The sequence below is a fragment of the Paroedura picta genome, chromosome 5 (assembly GCF_049243985.1).
Source record: "Paroedura picta isolate Pp20150507F chromosome 5, Ppicta_v3.0, whole genome shotgun sequence".
NCBI classification, from domain to species: domain Eukaryota; kingdom Metazoa; phylum Chordata; class Lepidosauria; order Squamata; family Gekkonidae; genus Paroedura; species Paroedura picta.
The window spans coordinates 129,257,456-129,277,774 of NC_135373.1; the positions used below are offsets into that span (position 1 = coordinate 129,257,456).

At 48.1% G+C, this 20,319-nt stretch overlaps 1 protein-coding gene across 9 annotated transcripts in view; it reads left to right on the top strand.

Annotated features, from left to right (window-relative positions):
• Positions 1 to 8,518, top strand: part of PPP6R2 (protein phosphatase 6 regulatory subunit 2) — a 108,183-nt gene extending 99,665 nt beyond the window's left edge. For all 9 annotated transcript variants that reach the window (XM_077340619.1, XM_077340625.1, XM_077340618.1 and 6 more), the window contains 2 exons: positions 1,587 to 1,706; positions 3,495 to 8,518. In XM_077340619.1, the coding sequence (XP_077196734.1) occupies positions 1,587 to 1,706; positions 3,495 to 3,546 (172 nt within the window). In that variant the 3' untranslated portion in view covers positions 3,547 to 8,518. The remainder of the gene's footprint in view (positions 1 to 1,586; positions 1,707 to 3,494) is intronic.
• The last annotated feature ends 11,801 nt before the right edge of the window (positions 8,519 to 20,319 follow it).

Sequence of the window (20,319 nt, forward strand, 5' to 3'; positions counted from 1 at the left end):
TTACAGTCTTCCCATGACTGGGCGGAAGGTCGGTAATAAAATCCATAGTAATGTACTTCCAGGGGGATGAGGGAGTAGGCAGGGGCTGCAACAGTCCTGTTCGTTTACCCCCCATCGGCTTGGCAGACAGGACACCCCTGGACATAGATTTCTACAACTTTCCTCAACGTGGGCCACCAGTAATGTCTGCGCACAAGGTGTAAGGTTTTCACGAAGCTGAAGTGCCCCTCCAGTTTAGAATCGTGGCACAATTTCAAGACATCTTTTCGAGCAGCTAGAGGTACAAACAACCGCTCCTCCTTAAAAAACAAACCCTCTTTCTCAACCAAGGAGGGGTGGAGGCTTGCGAACTCGTAGTCCAACCCCACATCTTTCGGAACCCAGCCTCTGGGATAGGGTCCTCCTCCTCCTTTCGCTTTACTACGTGTCATCACCGTCAGGCCCAGTTGTGAGGTGGGGAATACCATGTCAACCAATCAGTCGCGTTTACAGTCATACTGAGGGAGACGCGAAAGTACGTCGGCCTAAAAGTTCATTTTCCCAAGCAGATGCTTCAGGGTGAAGTTGAAGTGAGAGAAAAACCCTTTATGGGGCACTTTATGAAATCCCCAGACGATTATGAGCCTTTTGCCAATGTGATACTACGACTGCTACTATGACAGAATATTGGAAGAGCAACCACTGGCGAAGATAAAACAGAAAGCGGGTCACTTAACCCAGGATCCTGTTTTGGTTGACTCTTTATGTTTGATCATATGTTTGACCATTTAGACTTTATGTTATAACCTTTTCACCTATATACATAGGTTATACTATATCATTGTGCCTCGTGATTTCCTTTTTTCTTCTGAGTCCACATTGAGGAATCCACGGTTCTATACTTGATTGGTGACTTATTCTCCACAGTTGAGGCTAACGCTTCTTCTTTGCAGTCTCAGGGAGTTGTGCTGGGTGCTTGGCCAGATGGGCTGAAACACTTCTTGGGAAGGAGGCTGCAACCTCTGTGTGTGAGTGGCACATGTGAGGCTTTTTCTCTTGGCCCAGCTGTTTGTAGGCTTGTCTCAGATGAGTGCGATCTCATGTTGCCAGGCAGGAAGAGTGAAGAGTGGCATCTCTTTTCAAACACATCTGTTGGCGCGCTCCCTGAAACAGAAATAACTACGGACATGACATCTGTTTGTCCCACTCCCGCCCATGGCAAACAGGCAGAAGATGGCAAAAGGGAGGGTGCCAGTAGATACAAAGGAAGATGGGCAGCAGAAGTAGTGGTTGGCCAGGATTGGTACTAAGCCTTGCTAGCTCCACTGCCCCCTGCCCTGGGCTCCGCCCAAGGCCAAGAGTACCAAAGGAGACAACCTCGGGGTGGGCAGCTGAGGCGATGGAAGAGGAGGAACGCAGATGATGGCAGGGGCTTAGTGCCACATCTGGCCAGCCACCACACCCATCCCTTCTGAAGCAAGAGGGAGGGAGAGACAGGGGGAGGTGTGGTGCGTGGAAGCAGTTTGTGTGTGAATATGTCTGTGTGTCTGAGAGAGAGAGACAACCCCTCTGTCCGGTTTAACTAGAGCTTAGTTCTCTCCATACAGTACTGCTGACTCTATGGCTGTTGACAAGCTGACCATTGTGGAGGCCGGATCCTGTAAGCCTCAGTCTTGTGTAGACCACTTGCATGTTGCAGCTGCCGCTACGGAGGCCAGGAGAGACAGGTGAGATGAGGAAGAGGAGGGACACTTTGGTGCCTCTGCTTTATGCTGTGGGCTGCAGCAACCTAAAGCTGAAAGACCTTTTTCCACATGTTTTTGAGTGTTCCTCATGGCTAGCCATGCAGCAGCTGAGGGGGACGTAGTCTACAAAACAGGAGAGCCAAAACAGGCTTAGAATGGCAACATGGGGACAAAGGGATCATGAGGAAAGCAAGCTAGGGGGCGGAGTTATTTTGCTGCTCCACTTTTTGCTGCTCCCCCCCCCCCCTTGCTTCCCATCCTCTCCTCACCATCTCCTTTTTACTGAACATGGCAGGTGATAGCAAACTGCAAGAAGGGAAAGATTCTTTTTGTATGCTATAAATCAATATATCTAATTCTCAGCATGGCCAGACCTGTGGATATTCAAATCCAGATACTGGAGCCGCCCTAAGCCGATATTGTCAGGAGGGGCGGAATATAAATCTTCTAATATAAATAAATAAACAAAATAAAGAAATGAGACTGAGATATCTACAGACCTGGACATCAACCAGGATTTACAGAAAAATCTGAAATCTTTTTTTTAATGAAGTTTTAAGAAACATGCCTTTTGTTGCTGTTGCTAGGCAACCACAACAGTATTGCGTGTTTGGTGTAGTGGTTAGGAGTGCGGACTTCTAATTTAGCATGCCGGGTTCGATTCTGCACTCCCCCACATGCAGCCGGCTGGGTGACTTTGGGCTTGCCGCAGCACTGGTAAAACTGTTCTTACCAAGCAGTGATATCAGGGCTCTCTCAGCCTCACCCACCCCACAGGGTGTCTGTTGTGGGGAGAGGAAGGGAAGGCGAATGGAAGCCCCTTTGAGAAGCTGTCAGTTCTCAATTTCTGGCCCCCACATGGCAATGTCTTCATCCCCCTTCTCTCATCAGACTAGGTTCTGGAAGACCCAGGTTTAAATCTCGACTCTGCCCTGAAAGCTGACTAAACAGTCGTGGGCCAGTAGCTCTGTCTGTCAGTCTGTACCCCACAGGGTTGTTGTGAGGATAACAGAATACTGTAACCTGCTTTGGTAGGTCCCTGCAGAATGAAGACAATAAACAGTAAAGCAAGGTAAGGGGTATGGGTACTGTTAGGAGGAGAGAAAAGGGAATGGAGAGGAAAACCAAGTGACCCTTGCTTGCAATCATATTATGGAAGAGAAAAGAACTGGTAGGCAGACCTTTAAAAGTGGCTGATCTTGTTCTCCTCAGATCCTCTAATGCAGTGGTCCCCAACCCCCAGTCTGGGGACCGGGACCAGTTTGTGGATCAGTTGGTACCGGGCCGTGGCTCCTCCTCGCCCTCCTCCCCGGCTGCTGCCTCGGGGGCTGCCCTGCCACTCTGCCGCTGGCTCACCTTTGGTGCTCTCCAGCAGCCGCCATGGCTGGGGCTCCCCCTCGGTGTGGCACTGCGCAGCTGCTGCTGGCAGCACCCCCCAGAGGGCGGCAGGAAGTCAGGGGCGCCAGCGGGAAAGCAAGTGGAGCAGGGGCTCATGCAGCAGGGTCCCTCAGCAAAAGACTCCCTCCCCCCCCCCCGGGCCTCAGTAAAATTGTCAAGCCTTGACCGGTGCCCGGTGATAAAAAAGGTTGGGGACCACTGCTCTAATGTATCAGACACTATCACTTGAATAAAAACGGCTTAATTGTGCGATAAAATGCCCAAACATTGTGGGTTGCCAGACTTCTGGAGCACAGCTGAAGGACTTACTTCTCCTAGCCTGATCTAGGTGGTGTGATAGAAATCAGCTTTCTCTCGTGTCCATTTCTGTAGGGAAGAGGAGCTGCTGCCCATCTCGGAAGCTGCCTTGAACGGTCCTTCGTGACAAAGCAACAACATCGTGAGCCTGGTTGGGCTCTCACCTGGGATGAGGCCATGCCCTTTGGTGACCTTGAACTGCCTTTTATGGATTGCTGCCTTGCTGAGGAGCTGATTCTGCACCACTGCCCTGTTGAGACAGACCTGCAGTGCTGGTGTGTAGCAGCCACCACACACCTTGGAAGAATGCTTGCAGGCCATCTTGAAGAGTGGTCCTCTCTTTGGTGTTGCCCTTTGAGGCATGACCCTGTGTCAAGAATTCAGCTGCTTTTTAGAAAGGTGGAAGGTTGCAACTGGAATGGTGCTGAGGCATCATGGGATGGGAGTCCCAGGTGCCCTGCATTTAACACCCTTTTGTGTAGCAATAATACCTTCTCAAAGGTCTCCTTGGGGGATGGGTGGGAAAAGTCTCATGAGCAAGTAACCTGAAGGCCAGATCCTCTTGTCCAGTTGCATTGGGTTGCAGAATGGTGTTTCCAGGAGCCTGCCGTCCAAAAACAGCTCCTCCCCTGTAGCTGGTGTTCCTGGCCCTCGGCCTAAAAGAGAGGAGGCAACTGCTGTGTGGGTCCAGGCCCTGGAGACGCAAGGTGTCTTTGGATTCCTTGGGTGTATTTTATTTTCTGAAGTTTGTAATGAATGCTGGAACTGCAACACTTTGCACTTTGTATTTGACCCAGCCTGGAGGTTGGAAGGGCTGGTGCCAGATATAACCCTTCCCTGCTGCAAGTACTCTGGTGGAGGGCACACACACACACACACACACACACACACACACACACACACACACACACACACACACACACACACACACTGAGGGCCTTGGCCCAAGGCAAACTGAACCTGGCAGTGGTAGCACCCTCTCCAGCCACACCCTTGACTGGCTACCTTCAGCCAGCTCTGTGGCCCAGCTGTATTGCAGGAGGCCAGAAGTGCCCCCGCCTCATTGGCCACTTCCTTGTTGCATGCCTGGTTGTGGTTGGCTGTTTCCTGCAGAACCACAGGGGATGCTAGCTGGTCACCAAGAGCAGCATTGAGTGAGCTATGGGGAAATAAAGCTCTGTGCACTGGGAGCCTCCAGGCTGGCTGGTTTCTGGCAGAGAGCTCAGAAGTGAAGGCAGCTGCCCCCTCCCTCTTTCCAGGAACCCTTCCTTACATTGCTCTCAGGATACACTCAAAGTGCGCCCAGTGAGACTGGATGGCTCTGAGAAAGAGAACCAACTCATTTGTTGACCTGCCTGGGTGCCAAGGCAGCTGTAGCCGAAGGCAAGGAGACCAGAGCCCCTCCCACTGCTCATTTGCATGTGGACTGGAAGCCAGGCCTTTCACAACAGCGTTGTGTCCATTGCAGTGACATGGGCCTTGGGTGTTGGGAAAAGGTACCAGAAGGCCCAAGTGAGAGGTGTTCTCCTCAGAGGAAGCTTAGGCATTGACTGCTAGAAAAGCATCCAGACACTTATAACATCAGGAGGTGGTGTGGAAGAAGTGGCAGGAGAAGGGTATTTCACTTCCTTTCTCCCCACAAAAGACACCCTGTGAGATAGGTGGAGCTGAGGGAGCTCTGAGAGGACTGTGATTGGCAGCATGTGAAGGAGGGGGGAATAGAATCATAGAGTTGGAAAGGACCTCGTGGGCCATCTAGTCCAACCCCCTGCACTGTGCAGGACACTCACATCCCTCTCGCTCATCCCCTGTCACCTGCCACCCCCTTGAGCCTTCACAGAATCAGCCTCTCCGTCGGATGGCTCTCCAGCCTCTGCTTAAAAATCTCCAAAGATGGAGACCCCACCACCTCCCGAGGAAGCCTGTTCCACTGAGAAACCGCTCTGACTGTCAGGAACTTCTTCCGGATGTTTAGACAGAATTTATGTTGAATTAATTTCATCCCATTCGTTCTGGTCTGTCCCTCTGGGGCAAGAGAGAACAATTCTGCTCCATCCTCCATATGGCTCCCTTTTAAATACTTGAAGATCCAGTCCGGTTCTCCAGATTAGAGGCTGCTCTTAATTACACCGCCACACTGGCTCTCCAGAAGCCCTCCGAGAGGCCATTCAGTGGTTATGAGCTGCTCTAGTACCATGGGAATTCCATGTTTAGAAGCAGAATACCTCGATACCAGGTGTTGGGAGTAAGCTGTGGGGAAGTGGAACTGTGGCCTGACCCAGCATGTCACTTATCTGGATTGCCCTCTTTGTTGTATAGCCATGCTTCGACTTTCAGCTTTAGAAACAGGTGCAGCTGTGATGGTCCAGCCATCTTGGGGCCTGCTACATTCTCCTACTGGCCTTTTAAAGACAAGGGTAGGGAGGGACACGAAAATGTGGACACCTGAGTGCCGTTTTGTCTCTGTGAAGGAAGCCGGGCAGCTGCAGCTGATAAGCAGGCCTCTTTGGTGTTCTGTCCCAGCCCCTTGGGTTTCTGGAAGGGACCTTGTGGCTCATGTGGAGGAAGTGGGTAAGCAGATTCTTAGGCTGAGTGAAAGCTCTTCCTTACCTTACAGTGGGGTCAAATTAAGTGTAAGTTTAAAAAAAGCAAGCCCATTAAGAGTTTTCAACAACAGTGCTTAGGAGAGCCTGTTCATATTATATATGCAAACAGACGGGGTTGTAGCAGTTCTTGGAGTCCATTGCAGTACATATTAGTGGATCTGCAGCCTTGATGCATTTTGGGTGGATTTTTGGCTCAGCTCTTTAGTCCTTGCCAATGACTTAGAAGTGTGATTTTCAGTTTTCTTGTTCCTAGACTAGGGTTAGACAGAGGCAGAAGGAGCAAGTTCTCCACAGTGACCTCCATCAGTGGGTCTTTGTTCTTTACAAGGGATTCCCCCCACACCTTTTTGTGGTAGGGCTTGTAGCCTCTTTTTCAGAACAGCAATGACCCATTTCCCCCTAGCTTGAGGAAAGGTTGGGTGCTAGATGAAAACAAGTTTTGTTCCCCGAGCAGAATGTTCAGCCTGTTTTTCCTAGACTGAGAGATGAGGTGGCTTTGCACAGCCTTCTGTCTTTTCCTCCAGTGTTGTTCTACAGATGGACTAAGAGGGACTTCAGTAGGTTCATCTTCCATTGTGGAGTCCTGTGTTTTCAGGATGAGTGATGTTACTTGAACCTTAACATAGGGATGCCACAGCTCTGCACTGGCTCATTCGCCAGAAAGGCTGGTCCAGTGGAGGGTGGAGTTCTCAGGGTGATGTTTTGGATGAAGTAAAGGTTTCTGTCAGACTGTGCATAAAGCTTCAGGGTTCTCCCTGATGCCATGTAGTTGATGGAGAATTAGGTAAATATGACAGCCAGAAATACTTCCCACCATCGTCATATAGCTGCTCCTGCTATTAGACTCTGTTTCCCTTATCATGCTGATCCATGTGCTGGTTACTTCTCTATTGGGCTACCCCAATGCACTCTGTATTGTGCCAGGCCCCAAACTGGGAGCCAGTGTAGATGGAAGAAGACTGGAGTGATGCGTTCCTCATTCCAGGCAGCATTCTGCAACAGTTGAAACTTCTGAAGAGCCATAAAGGGCAGTCCTAGGCAGAGCACATCACAGTAGTCTAGCCTATGGAAGCAGGGCATGTACCAAGGTGACTTTTCTGCCTCCTGCTTACCATATAGTAGGCCTGCAAATAAGAGCAGTGGACCAATTACTTGAACCTGAATCTCCAAATCAACCCTTCTGTTCACCAGTTGCACAGTTTATTAGCCTGCATTCACTCCAAAATGGTCTCCGGGCATTACTTCAAAGTTTCTACAGCTGGTAGCGCCTGATGCAGTTGGGTGTTAGCCCAGCTTGAGCCTCCAGATGACTTCACCTAGTGATTTCATGCTCTATATGAGAGAGCATAGATCTTGCAGGAACCCATAGCCCCGAGGGGCTGAGCTGCAGTCCCCCAGCTCTGCCAGACTGGAGCCATCACAGAGCACTGCCTTCCATTCCAAGCACATTAAGGCTATCCATAAGAGAACCATGACCTATGGCATCCAAAGCTGCTGTCCCAAAAAAATCATCTGATTTTCACTCCTCCATCTCCTGAATCACATTTCTGTGTTGGTGGTGACTGAGGCTGTTTCAGTCCCATAACCAGGCCTAAAGCCAGGCTGGAAAGGATCTAAACAGCTTGCCTCATCCAGGAAAGCTTGAAGTTGTCCTGCCACCAGCTGTTTCAATCTCTGCTCAGGGATGGAATATTTGAGAAGGACAGGAGAATGATGGAGCAAGGAAAAGAAGGAGCAGAGAGCCAGTTGGATCATGTTTGGCAAGTTGTAATTGGTACATGCTACTGTTATGGAGCATGTGAGACACTGGTAGTGTCTCTGGTCACAAATGTTTGCATTTGTGTTAAGGAGAACTTTATTTTGCAAATGTTGGATGCTTTCTTCCTCCATAGAAGAGTGTCAAAAAGAAGGTGGGATGTTTATTTTAAAAGTTTATTCTTGATATGAGAGGGTAACATCCATTGCAATGACCTTGCATGGCACCTTGACCTTGGCACTGATTCTGTTCCTGCAGTGAGCCAGGAAGGTGTGCCAGAAACATTAGGCCTGAAGATTTCAATCGCACCCGTAAACACTTAAGCAGACATTGCTAGATCAGACTGCTGGCCCATCTAGTCCAACATCCTGTCCCAGGCAATGACCAACCTGCCCGGGAGGGCCAGGATACAGGGTGGAGAAGCCCTCCCTGGGTGCTGTCTCAAAGCACTGGGTGCCAGACGCTTGCTGCATATGGAGGTTTGTGAAGGTTTGTCATCCTCTTGGAGAGGAGTGGTGAGCAGAGTGCCTCAGAGATCTGTCCTGGACCCTGTATTGTTCAACGTATTTAGACTCGATTTGGGTGAAGGAATAGAGGCGGTCCTTATTACATTTGCAGATGGCACTAAACTGGGAGGGGTAGCAAACACACCAGAAGACAGAATCGGGATACTGGATGATCTTGACAGGCTAGAAAATTGGGCTAAACTGAATAAAATGAATTTCAATAGTGATAAATGTAAAGTTCTTTATGTAGAAAGGAAAAATCAAAAGCATCATTATAGGATGGGAGAGTCTTGTCTTGGCAGTAGTATGTGCGAAAAGGATCTTGGGGTCTTAGTAGACAGAATCATAAGAGTTGGAAGGGGCCATACAGGCCATCTAGTCCAACCCCCGGCTCAACGCAGGATCAGCCCACAGCATCCTAAAGCAGTGGTCCCCAACCCCCGATCTGTGGATCAGTCGGTACCGGGCTGCGGCTCCTCCTCCCCGGCTGCTGCCTTGGGGGCTGCCCTGCCAATCTGCTGCCGGCTCACCTTTGGTGCTCTCCAGCGGCCGCCATGGTTGGGGCTCCCCCTCAGCTTGGCATTGCACAGCTGCTGCTGGCAGTACCCCCAGTGGGCAGCGGGAATTCAGGGGTATTGGCGGGAAAGCAAGTGGAGCAGGGGCTCAGGCGGTGATGTCCCTCGGCAAAAGACTACCCCCCCCCCCGGCCTCAGTAAAATTGTCAATCGTTGATCGGTCCCCAGTGATAAAAAGGTTGGGGACCACTGTCCTAAAGCATCCAAGAAAAGTGTGTATCCAACCTTTGCTTGAAGACTGCCAGTGACGGGGAGCTCACCCCACGTCCTTAGGCAGCCTATTCCACTGCTGAACTACTCTGACTGTGAACATTTTTTTTCCTGATATCTAGCCTATATCGTTGTAAGGTAAAGGTAAAGGTATCCCCTGTGCAAGCACCGAGTCATGTCTGACCCTTGGGGTGACGCCCTCCAGCGTTTTCATGGCAGACTCAATACGGGGTGGTTTGCCAGTGCCTTCCCCAGTCATTACCGTTTACCCCCCAGCATGCAAGCTGGGTCCTCATTTTACCGACCTCGGAAGGATGGAAGGCTGAGTCAACCTTGAGCCGGCTGCTGGGATCGAACTCCCAGCCTCATGGGCAAAGCTTTCAGACAGCTGCCTTACCACTCTGCGCCACAAGAGGCTCATTATATCGTTGTACTTGAAGTTTAAACCCATTACTGCGTGTCCTCTCCTCTGCAGCCAGCAGAAACAGCATCCTGCCCTCCTCCAAGCGACCACCTTTCAAATACTTAAAGAGGGAGGGCTATCATGTCCCCTCTCAACCTCCTTTTCTCCAGGCTGAACATTCCCAAGTCCCTCAACCTACCTTCATAGGGCTTGGTCTGAACATGCACTGAATATGAGCCAGACTTGGTGATTAAAAAGGCAAATGGGATTTTGCGCTGTATTAAAAGAAGTACAGTGTCCAGATCATATGAGGTGATGTTGCTGCTTTACTCTGCTCTGGTTGGACCTTATTTGGCTAAACATCTGGAAGAAGTTCCTGAGAGCGGTTCCTCAGTGGAACATGGTTCCTCAGGAAGTGGTGGGTTCTCATTTTTTGAAATTTTTAAGCAGAGGCTAGATCAATGGTTCTCAACCTGGGGGTTGGGACCCCTTTAGGGGTCAAACGACCCTTTCACAGGGCAAGCAGCTTGGCCGGGGTAGATAGAGTGTTCGTCTGTCTGGAGCAGCGGAAAAGAGCAAGATGGGCATGGTGGGACAAGAGGCAGAACTGAACTGAGAAAAAACAATTGATATACTATCATGAACAATGGATCATTGGTCAGTTTCAGCTTAATTTTTGTGAAAGAAAGAACACTTGGATAATTTTATGGTTGGCGGTGACCACAACATGAGGAATGGTATTAAAGGGTCGCAGCATTAGGGAGGTTGAGAACCACTGGGCTTGATAGTCATCTGACAGAAATGCTGATTTCATGGACTTTGGCAGATGGTGAGTGGGTGGGCAGGAAGGGATGAGCCAGGGTTTGCCTCTTGTGACCCCAGGGAATTGCTGATTGCCACTGTCAGATGGTAGGTGAATTTCATAGAATCATAGAGTTGGAAGGGGCCATACAGGCCATCTAGTCCAACCCCCTGCTCAACACAGGATCAGCCCAAAGCATCCAAGAAAAGTGTGTATCCAACCTTTGCTTAAAGACTGCCAGTGGGGGAACTCACCCCTCCTTAGGCAGCCTATTCCACTGCTGAAGTACTCTGACTGTGAAAAATTTTGTCCTGATATCTAGCCTATATCGTTGTACTTGTAGTTTAAACCCATTAATGCATGTCCTCTCCTCTGCAGCCAACGGAAACAGCATCCTGCCCTCCTCCAAGTGACAACCTTTCAAATACTTAAAGAGGGCTATCATGTCCCCTCTCAACCTCCCTTTCTCCAGGCTGAATATTCCCAAGTCCCTCAGCCTGTCTTCATGGGGCTTGGTCCCTTGGCCCCAGATCATCTTCGTCGCTCTCCTCTGTACCCTTTCAATTTTATCTACATCCTTCTTGAAGTGAAGTGAATCCAGCCTGGATTTGGGAGATTTTTGTGTTTTGGTGGGGGGATCACTTGGGTGTGAAATTGAGGTCACTGTGGGTGGGCAGGTAGTTGTGAGTTCCTGCATTGTGCAGGGAGTTGGACTAGATGACCGTGGAATTCCCTTCAAAGTCTGTGATTTAGCAGTGAAATGCGCTGCCTAAGGAGGTGAGGTGTTCTCCCCACTGGCTGTCTTCAAGCAGCGGCTGGACAGATCCTTATCCTGCATGCTGGAGGCTGATCCTGCCTTGAGCAGAGGGTTGAACTAGATGGACTGGATTGCCCTTTCCCACTCTAGGATTCTAATGCCACATTTATATTTACTATCAACCAAATGTTCCAGAGTTGTCAACTGTGAGTTCTGTGTAACTTTCTCACCAAGACCACACAACACCAAAACTACTAATATTAAATCACCTTAAATAACTTGCCAGATTACTTTTGTGCATGTAAGATTTTCTCCCCACCTCAGTGGAAACTTTGTCAACCCTTGCATGTATGGTATGAGGAGGAAGGTCTATGCCTTCCCGTCCTCTCCTCAGCATGAGAATGAGGTCTGCCAAGGCTCTCTGGAGAGAACAAACTGGTAATGGAGATGGGGAAGCTGAAATCATTAACACTCCGCTGTAGGCAGCTGATCTTTTCCTATGGGCCTGCCATGGTGCCTGCACTTTCTGTGTCTCATCTGCAGTCAGCTTGCTCTCCTTGATAGTAGGACACGTGAAAGGGACTTGGGAGTTCTGGTAGACAATGTTCAATCTGAGCCAATAATGTGACATGGCAGATAAGAAGCCCAATGTAATATTTATTTATATTTATATACCACCGCTCTCAAATGTCTCATGGTGGTTTACAAAGATTCATGAATACAACAAAATCCCATTAAAACGTAATTAAAACACAATATCAAGATGGTGGATAATAAATATATCACCCACTCCCCCCCCCCCCCCCCGTCCAGCAAAGGTCTATTACTCTCTATCTGGGAACAAGAGACTTAGTTGGTTTCAGCTAGAGATCCACAGCTGACAGTGCCGGAGCTGCTCTGGCCCCAACCATAAGCCTGGTGGAAGAGCTCCATCTTGCAGGCCCTGCTGAAAGCTGACAAATCCCACAGGGCCTGCAGCTCTTCCGGGAGTTAATTCTAACAGGGTAGGGCCAGGGCCAAAAAAGCCCTGGCCCTGGTTGAGGCCAGCCGTTTGTCCTGGGAGCTCAGGACCACTAGTAAATTCATACCCGCAGAGTGAAGAGCCCTGCGGGGGGCGTAAGCAGATAAGCGGTCCTGCAGATAAGCAGGACCCAGGCTGCTCATAGCCTTAAAGATTAAAACCAAAAACTTAAACTTGATCCGGAAGCAGACTGGTAACCAGTGCAGATGGCATAGCACAGGCTGAATATGGGCTCTCCACGATGTTCCACTGAGGACCTTTGCAGCCGCGTTTTGTACCAGCTTCAATTTCCAGGTCAGAGCCAAGGGTAGGCCCGCATAGAGCAAGTTACAATAGTCTAGTCTGGAAGTGACAGTTGCATGGATTACTGTCGCCAAGTGTTCGGAGGGCACGTAGGGCGCTAGTAGCAGCGCTTGGTGCAGATGAAAGAACGCTGTTCGGGCTATGTTCATGACCTCAGCCTCCATGGAAAGGGTCACACTCATCAAAGGTCACACTCAAGTTCCTGGCTTCTGGTGCCGGTGTTAATTGCACACCATCCAGCATGGGAGACGCTCTTCCTGATCCTGCCCCCTTCTGCCCAGCCAGAGGAGCTCCGTTTTGAAGGGTTTGAGTTTCAAGTGACTCTGCCCTAACCATCCAGCCACTGCCTCTAAACATCTGACAAATATATCTGGAGGGAGGGGGGAGTCTGTGTTGCTAGGAGCATAGAATCTAGAGCAAGGGAAGTTAAAATACCACTCTATTCTGTATTGGTTAGACCTCCTTTGGAATAGTGTGTCCAGTTCTGGGCACCACAGTTCAAGACGGATACTGACAAGTTGGAACATGTTCAGATAAGGGTGAGGTGGAAGGTTAAGGGGCTGGGATCCAGGCCTATGAGAAGAGGCTGAGAGAGTGGGGTACGTGTGGCACGGAGAAGAGGGTTACAAGGGGTAATACATATTGAAGAGGGGGCCAACTTGTTTTCTGCAGTTTTAGGAACAAGGACGAGAAGCAGTGGGTTCAAATTATGAGGAGGTTCTGCTTTAAAAATAACATTTTATCATGGTGAGGGAATATGTAGCCTTGCAATGGTGGCAGAGTCTCCTACATTGGAGGTTTTTAAATATGATTGGATGAGCCCCTGTGAAGAGGGTGTGGTTTTTATGTCCCTGTGAAGATGAAGGGCTGGACTGGATGGCTCTTGGGGGGTATCTTCCAGCTCTGGGTGGTTCTGATTCCTCCTGACAGCCTGCCCGGTGTAGGGATGAGAGTGCAGCCAGGTAGGGTTCTTTTTTTTTTTTTTAGAGGATGGACCATGTACTTCCATCCTTGTTCCTCTCCCTGCATAGTTTCATAAATATGTCCAACTCAGACCCTAAGCTTTCCTTCATAGGAAATTTCTCCCAGCCCTTTTGGTTGCCCGCTTCTGTCTTTTACATCTCTACAATATGCTTTTTGAGATACAGTGATTTAACTGCACAAGGTAGTTCAAATGAGACTGCACTACTATAGAAGAATCCAGTATTGTTTTATTCTCAGCCCCTTTCTTAAGGATTTAGGTTGCTTGTTTCACGGATGCTGTTGCTGCCACTGCGCGAGCCATCCAGGGCAAGTGCAAGGTCACTTCCAGTCTTGATCTTGGCCAGTTCAGAACCCATCAAAGCATTTTAAATATTTTCTTTTCACATCTGGTAAGGCCCTTGAGTGCCGCTGCCTCCAACCGGCTTGCCTGTCTGTCCAGCAGCCAGCCAGTTGACTTCTGTCCCCCACCCCTGACTACCCCCTCTTCCTTCCTCCAAGGCTCAAAGGCTGCAGATCCCTGCTGTGTGAGAGCTGCTCCTGCTGGAGTTCCCTGCCCGGGGGCCTCCAGCCTCCAGCCGTTCCAGGTCCTGGGGGGAGGGAGAGGCCATCCACAGGGTTCTTCCATCCCACCCCTCCAATCTAGTGCCCTTGAATGCAATGGACTTTGTCTTGCATTCCTTAATATTTTGTATTATTAACAAACTGATCATCGCCACCATCTCACTCCATTCAAAGGTCTTGCCCTCTAATTCCATGATTGTTAAGCTCATTCAGGGCTCCTTGGTGAGGAATCTTATCAAAAACTGCCTGGGATTCCAGTGTATAGTCCCTCCTAGATCACACTTACCCACAGACGTCTTAACTTGCTCAGAGCATTCCAACAGGTTGGTGAGGCAGCGTTTCCATTTGCTGACACCCTGCTTGTTTTCCTTGAACAGGCTTTGTATCTGTGCTTTTAATTTCTATGCCTAATTACAGTTTCTACTAACTTATTCAGAACAGTTGGTAAGCTAGCTAACCTATAATTTTTTGGATCCCCTCTAGTCCCCTTTATTAAAATCAGTGTGACAATCCTCTTTTTGATATTGTTTTGGAATTTGGAGGAACTTTGTTAACAATGTCCTATCGGTGTAACCCCACCTACATCTTGCACCAGGCCTGAGCTCCACTGAGAACCAAGTCAAGTTGTTACATTGCAAATCAGCTCCCTGACCAATTGCTCTAATGGATACACCTTTATGACCTTTATACCACCCCCCGAGACATCACAGTGAGGGGCCATATATGAATTACATGAATAAATAATTAGAAACTTTGTTTCTAATGACATGACTTGGCCAGCAATGCGACAGTAGTTGAAGTCACACAGAATCACCAAACATTCAGTATTGTCACCTCCCTTATTTCCCTTTGTGTCTCAAGTTCTTTCAAGTACTTTCTCATGGTTTCGAGTGGGCAATGATATACCACCAATTTTAAGTAACCTTTAGGGATTAGTATCTCTAAAAGGAAATCTTTACACAACTAGTGATCTGCAAAAGGGGTGCACTGGGCCACTGAAATCTAGATGCAATGATCTGAGATTTAGTTACATCTGGGCTGGACTATTTAATTGTACTTATTTTTGGTCACTCCTGAATAGGAGCTACAGTGAATGGAGGAAACTCAGTCAGATTTCTGGTTGGGGACGGCTAATGGGAACTCAATTATGCTGGCTGCTGATCTGCTCAATTATGCTGCCTACTGATCTGCTCCTGAGCCGAACTCAAGGTGTTGTTTTTGCCCTTTGAAGCCTCACCATGGCTTGGGACAAGTGTATCTGAAGGACTGTCACCTCCCCTTTATTCCTGCCCAGGAATTAAGGTATTGGGGAGAGATTCTAACATTTCCATCACTCAGCTGATTGGGAGGCTCAGAAGAGAGGCCTTCCCAAGGAGATGTGCCTGGACCCCCCCCCCCCATGCTTTTCATCTCTAGGAGGCAGCTGAATACTGCTTTATTTAAGAGCATTTGATTAAAGCAGTCCAAAATTGTGGTTTAAAATTTTGGTTTTATGCTTTTAAAAAATCTAATCCATTGTATGTATTTTATTGATATTGTGAACTACCTTGAGCTCCAGAAAAAGACTGCTAATAAATATTTTAAAGAAGTAAAATGTGGAATTTGCTGCCAGAGCATGTAGTGATGGCCATGGCATAGCATGAGAAGAGGATTAATGGAGACAGATAAAAAAAGATTCATGGAGAAGAGGCCTGTAAGTGGCTACTAGCCCTGGTGACTGGAGGGAATCTCAATGTTTAGCACCAGGAAACTTGTGAGTCCCAATACCAGCAGGCCGCTTCTCTGCTCTGTCAATGGACTGCCAGAGGAACAGTTTGGCCTTGTGCGAGATTGGAGGAAACAGACTGTCACTGTTTTCTGTCAGTAAAGGGCACCTTGCAAGACTGTTTTGGTCTTGAAGGGAGGCCTCTTTAGAGTCAGTTATGGCAGTGACCACCAAGCAGTTTGGGACTGCCTGACTTGTATGAATCACCCAAGCCCTGGTGCTCATTACCGTTCAACAGCAGCCACCCCATGAACATCAGTATTGCATGAGACAATGACTCTGGAAGACTCAGATTCAAATCTCTGCTCTGCCTGTGAATCTTGCTCAGTGACCTGTCACCAGTGTTGCCCTCAGCCTGTCCAGCATAAGACTTGTTGCAAAGCTAATGTGGAGGAGACCAATGAATCCCCATTGTAGAAAGGTGGGGAATAAATTAAATAATATATTATTAAATATTTATTTATTTAATTAATTAATTATTATACCACCCCTCTATGCAAGCGGGTGTGGAGCGGATTACAATAAAACATAGATTAAAAAACCATTGAAACCAGTTCTCTTCCCATCACCCTCTTAAATACCCACCACCAATTACTCAAGATGGAAAGTGCTATGACAGAAAGACGGTCTAAAGAAAATCCAAAAGTAAAAGGATTCAGATGTCTTTATACTAACGCCCGAAGCATGGGCAATAAAAAGGAAGAGCTGGGACTTCTCATGCTGATGGAAAGGTATGATCTAGTAGGCATCACAGAAACTTGGTGGAATGATTCTCATGACTGGAATGTAACGGTGGATGGATATGAAATGTTCAGAAAAAACAGAATAGATCGAAGAGGTGGAGGAGTGGCACTGTATGTGAGGAAAGGGCTTACCTGTCAGGAAATTCTAGTGAAGGAGAGCATATCTACAGTGGAAAGCATCTGGGTGAAAATAAGCGAGGGGAAAACAAACAGTGTGGTGGTTGGTGTCTGCTACCGACCGCCTGACCAACAAGAGGATGTGGATGCTGCACTTTGTGAGTAGCTGGAGAAAATATCCAAGCAGCAGGACCTTGTCATCATGGGTGACTTCAATTTCCCAGATGTGTGCTGGGAAACAAACTCTGCGAAGCGTCCTCAGTCATGCAACTTTCTGACCTGCCTGGCTGACAATTTCATTTATCAAATGGTAGATGAACCCACAAGAGGTTCAGCCATACTGGACTTAATACTGACCAACAGGCAAGAGTTGGTGGATGAGGTGAAGGAGGTGGGGACCCTAGGGGGAAGTGACCATGTCCTCATAGAATTCCTTTTGAGATGGGGAGCCAAGGAAGCTTGTAGCCAGACGCGGATGTTGGATATTCGTAGGGCAAACTTTAATAAACTCAGAGACATGATGAGTGTCATACCATGGACGAGAATGCTGGAAGGGAAGGGAGCATGTGAAGGGTGGGCGCTACTCAAAGAAGAGCTATTGCATGCTCAATCAATGACTATCCCAGAAAGACAAAAACACTGCAGGAGCTCTAAGAAGCCTATTTGGATGAACAGAGAACTTCAAGAGGAACTAAGAAAGAAAAGGAAAATGTTCAGGAAATGGAGGGAAGGACAGAGCTCTAAAGAAGAGTACCTACAGGTTACTAGGCACTGTAGATCAATCATCAGAAAGGCCAAAGCTGAGAGTGAGCTAAGATTGGCCAGGGAAGTCCATTGTAACAAGAAAAGATTTTTCAGTTATGTGAGGAGCAAACGTAAAGTAAAGGAGGCAATAGGCCCACTTTTGGGTGCGGATGGACAAACTCTAACGGAAGATGCAGAGAAAGCAGAAAGTCTTAGTGCCTATTTTACATCTGTTTTTTCCCACAGGTCGAAGTGTTTAGGCACATCTAGAGATGGCCGTAGCCAAAGGATAGTGTCTGGGTGGCAGATTAACATAGATAGAGAGGTTGTCGAGAGGCATTTAGCTGCACTGGATGAGTTCAAATCCCCTGGTCCGGATGAAATGCACCCGAGAGAATTCAAAGAACTTTCCAGAGAATTTGCACAGCCGTTGTCCATCATCTTTGGAACCTCTTTAAGGACTGGAGATGTCCTGGAGGACTGGAAGACAGCAAAGGGGGAGGAGGGCTGGTGAGAAAACAAACAGAAAACTCACAATCTTTACTTTCGCAGACTCCGGCTCCTGTCAGTCTGGTAAGAGATAATCTGGGAAGAATGCAGGATCAGCTGGTCGTTTCAGGTTTAGAAGGTTATTTACGACAAGGACACCATCATGACCTTGAGCAGCGACCCCCAACCTGTGGGCTGCGGACCACATGTGATCCTTCGACTAATTGGAGGTAGCCCTGAAGGATGCCTTCTCTCCCCCCCCGGCCCTTTATTTCCTCCCCCCTCCCCCAGCCCTTTACAACACACTTCATTGTTGTGGCATGTTTTGAAGGGATGTTTAAACATTACCATAGCAATCAGAGAGCGCTAGGGCAGTGGTTGAGAGTAGAGGAGTAAACTACCCCCCCCACCGGGCATCAGTAAAAGGCATTGAGTGGTCCTCGGTGAGTGGTCCCCGGCATTGAGTGGTCCCCAGTGATAAAAAGGTTGGGGACCACTGACCTTGAGCACATGCAGCGGAGATCCAGAGAACTCAGTCTCCGCGGATCTGTAGGACCCTCAGGATGCCGTTCCCAGTTCCTGGGGCGACCGTCGAGCGAGGTTTGCATACCTGCTCAGTCTGCCAGGTGCATTTGCTACTGACCCTCTGCTTGGCTCAAGACCTCGGCACAGACTGGGCTAGCACGGCGCCATCTTCAGTCGTTCTCCGAGCATGCAATAGCTCTTGTTTGAGTAGCGCCCACCCTTCACATGCTCCCTTCCCCTCCAGCATTCTCGTCCATGGTATGACACTCATCATGTCTCTGAGTTTATTAAAGTTTGCCCTACGAAAATCCAACATTTGCGTCTGGCTACAAGCTTCCTTGGCTCCCCATCTCAAAAGGAATTCTGAGGACATGGTCACTTCCCCTTAGGGTCCCCACCTCCTTCACCTCATCCACCAACTCTTGCCTGTTGGTCAGTATTAAGTCCAGTATGGCTGAACCTCTTGTGGGTTCATCTACCATTTGATAAATGAAATTGTCAGCCAGGCAGGTCAGAAAGTTGCATGACTGAGGTCGCTTCGCAGAGTTTGTTTCCCAGCACACATCTGGGAAATTGAAGTCACCCATGATGACAAGGTCCTGCCGCTTGGATATTTTCTCAAGCTGCTCACAAAGTGCAGCATCCACATCCTCTTGTTGGTCAGGCGGTCGGTAGCAGACACCAACCACCACACTGTTTGTTTTCCCCTCGCTTATTTTCACCCAGATGCTTTCCACTGTAGATATGCTCTAACCCTAACCATTTTAATAGTTTTAATGTATTTAATGTATTTTAATGCACTGATTCGTATTGAAATATTGTAAACCGCAGTGAGCCGATTTCCGAGAGCAGCAGTCATACAAATCGAATAAATAAATACATTGTGAAACTTATCGTAGCAAGTTTCCAGTATTTCAATATTCATCCAATTCAAACTTGTGGTATAAACTCTACTGATATAACATCAGCCTTCAGCTTTGTCAATAGAAGAAGAAGGAGAGTTGGTTCTTATATGCCACTTTTCTCTACCCAAAGAAGGCGGCTTACAGAGCCCTGATATCACTGCTCGGTCAGAACAATTTTATCAGTGCCGTGTATGTGGGGGAGTGCAGAATCGAACCCGGCATGCCAGATTAGAAGTCCGCACTGCTAACCACTACACAAACTGGCTCTCAGTTTTAGAGACCACTCTAAGCTAAATATTTCTTGATCGGCATGTAGGGCAACAATTAAAATGAATGTGCTACCAATTTTTTTTTTTATTTTAGGTTATCCCAATGGAAATAAAAGATAAAATCTTAACTAAGTGGCAAAGCATCATTAACAAATTTATATGGAACAACAAAAGACCCAGAATAGATGTCTTTTCATCCCTTAGCTACCCTGGAGGGCACTGACAATTTCCATCAACTTGGCATTGACAATTGCCATCACCAAGGTGCCAAGAAACATCACCTTTGGCTGAGCCAGCAAGGGAGCACTGACCAGCATTCTCAGATCAGGGGAATGCTGTGGACATAGTTTACCTTGATTTCAGTAAGGCTTTTGATAAAGTTCCACATTATATTTTTATTGACAAGTTGGTGAAATGTGGTATGGATTCTATTTCTGCTCCATGGATTGAGAACTTGTTTACAGATTGCACCCAAGGGGTACTTGTAAATGGTTCATTATCTTTTTGGAGAGATGACTGGAGTGCTTCAGGGATCTGCCCTGGGCCCTGTGTTGTTCAACATACTCATAAATGATTTGGATGAAGGAATAGAAGGGATGATATCAAACTGGGAGGGGTAGCAGACACAGCAGAAGACAAAATCAGGTTACCTGATGATCTTGACAGGCAGGAAAGCTTGGGAATAGAGAAGTAGACTTCTACTTCAGTGGAGAACTTCCATTTTTCCAAACCTAAACATCCACCAGTCTGCAGAATCATGGAGTTTCACAACAAAGCTCCTGCTAGAGCTGCAGGGCTCCTTGTACTAGAGGAGTCAGTCTACCTCGGTCCCAGAAAGGCATACTAATTTGCATAGCCT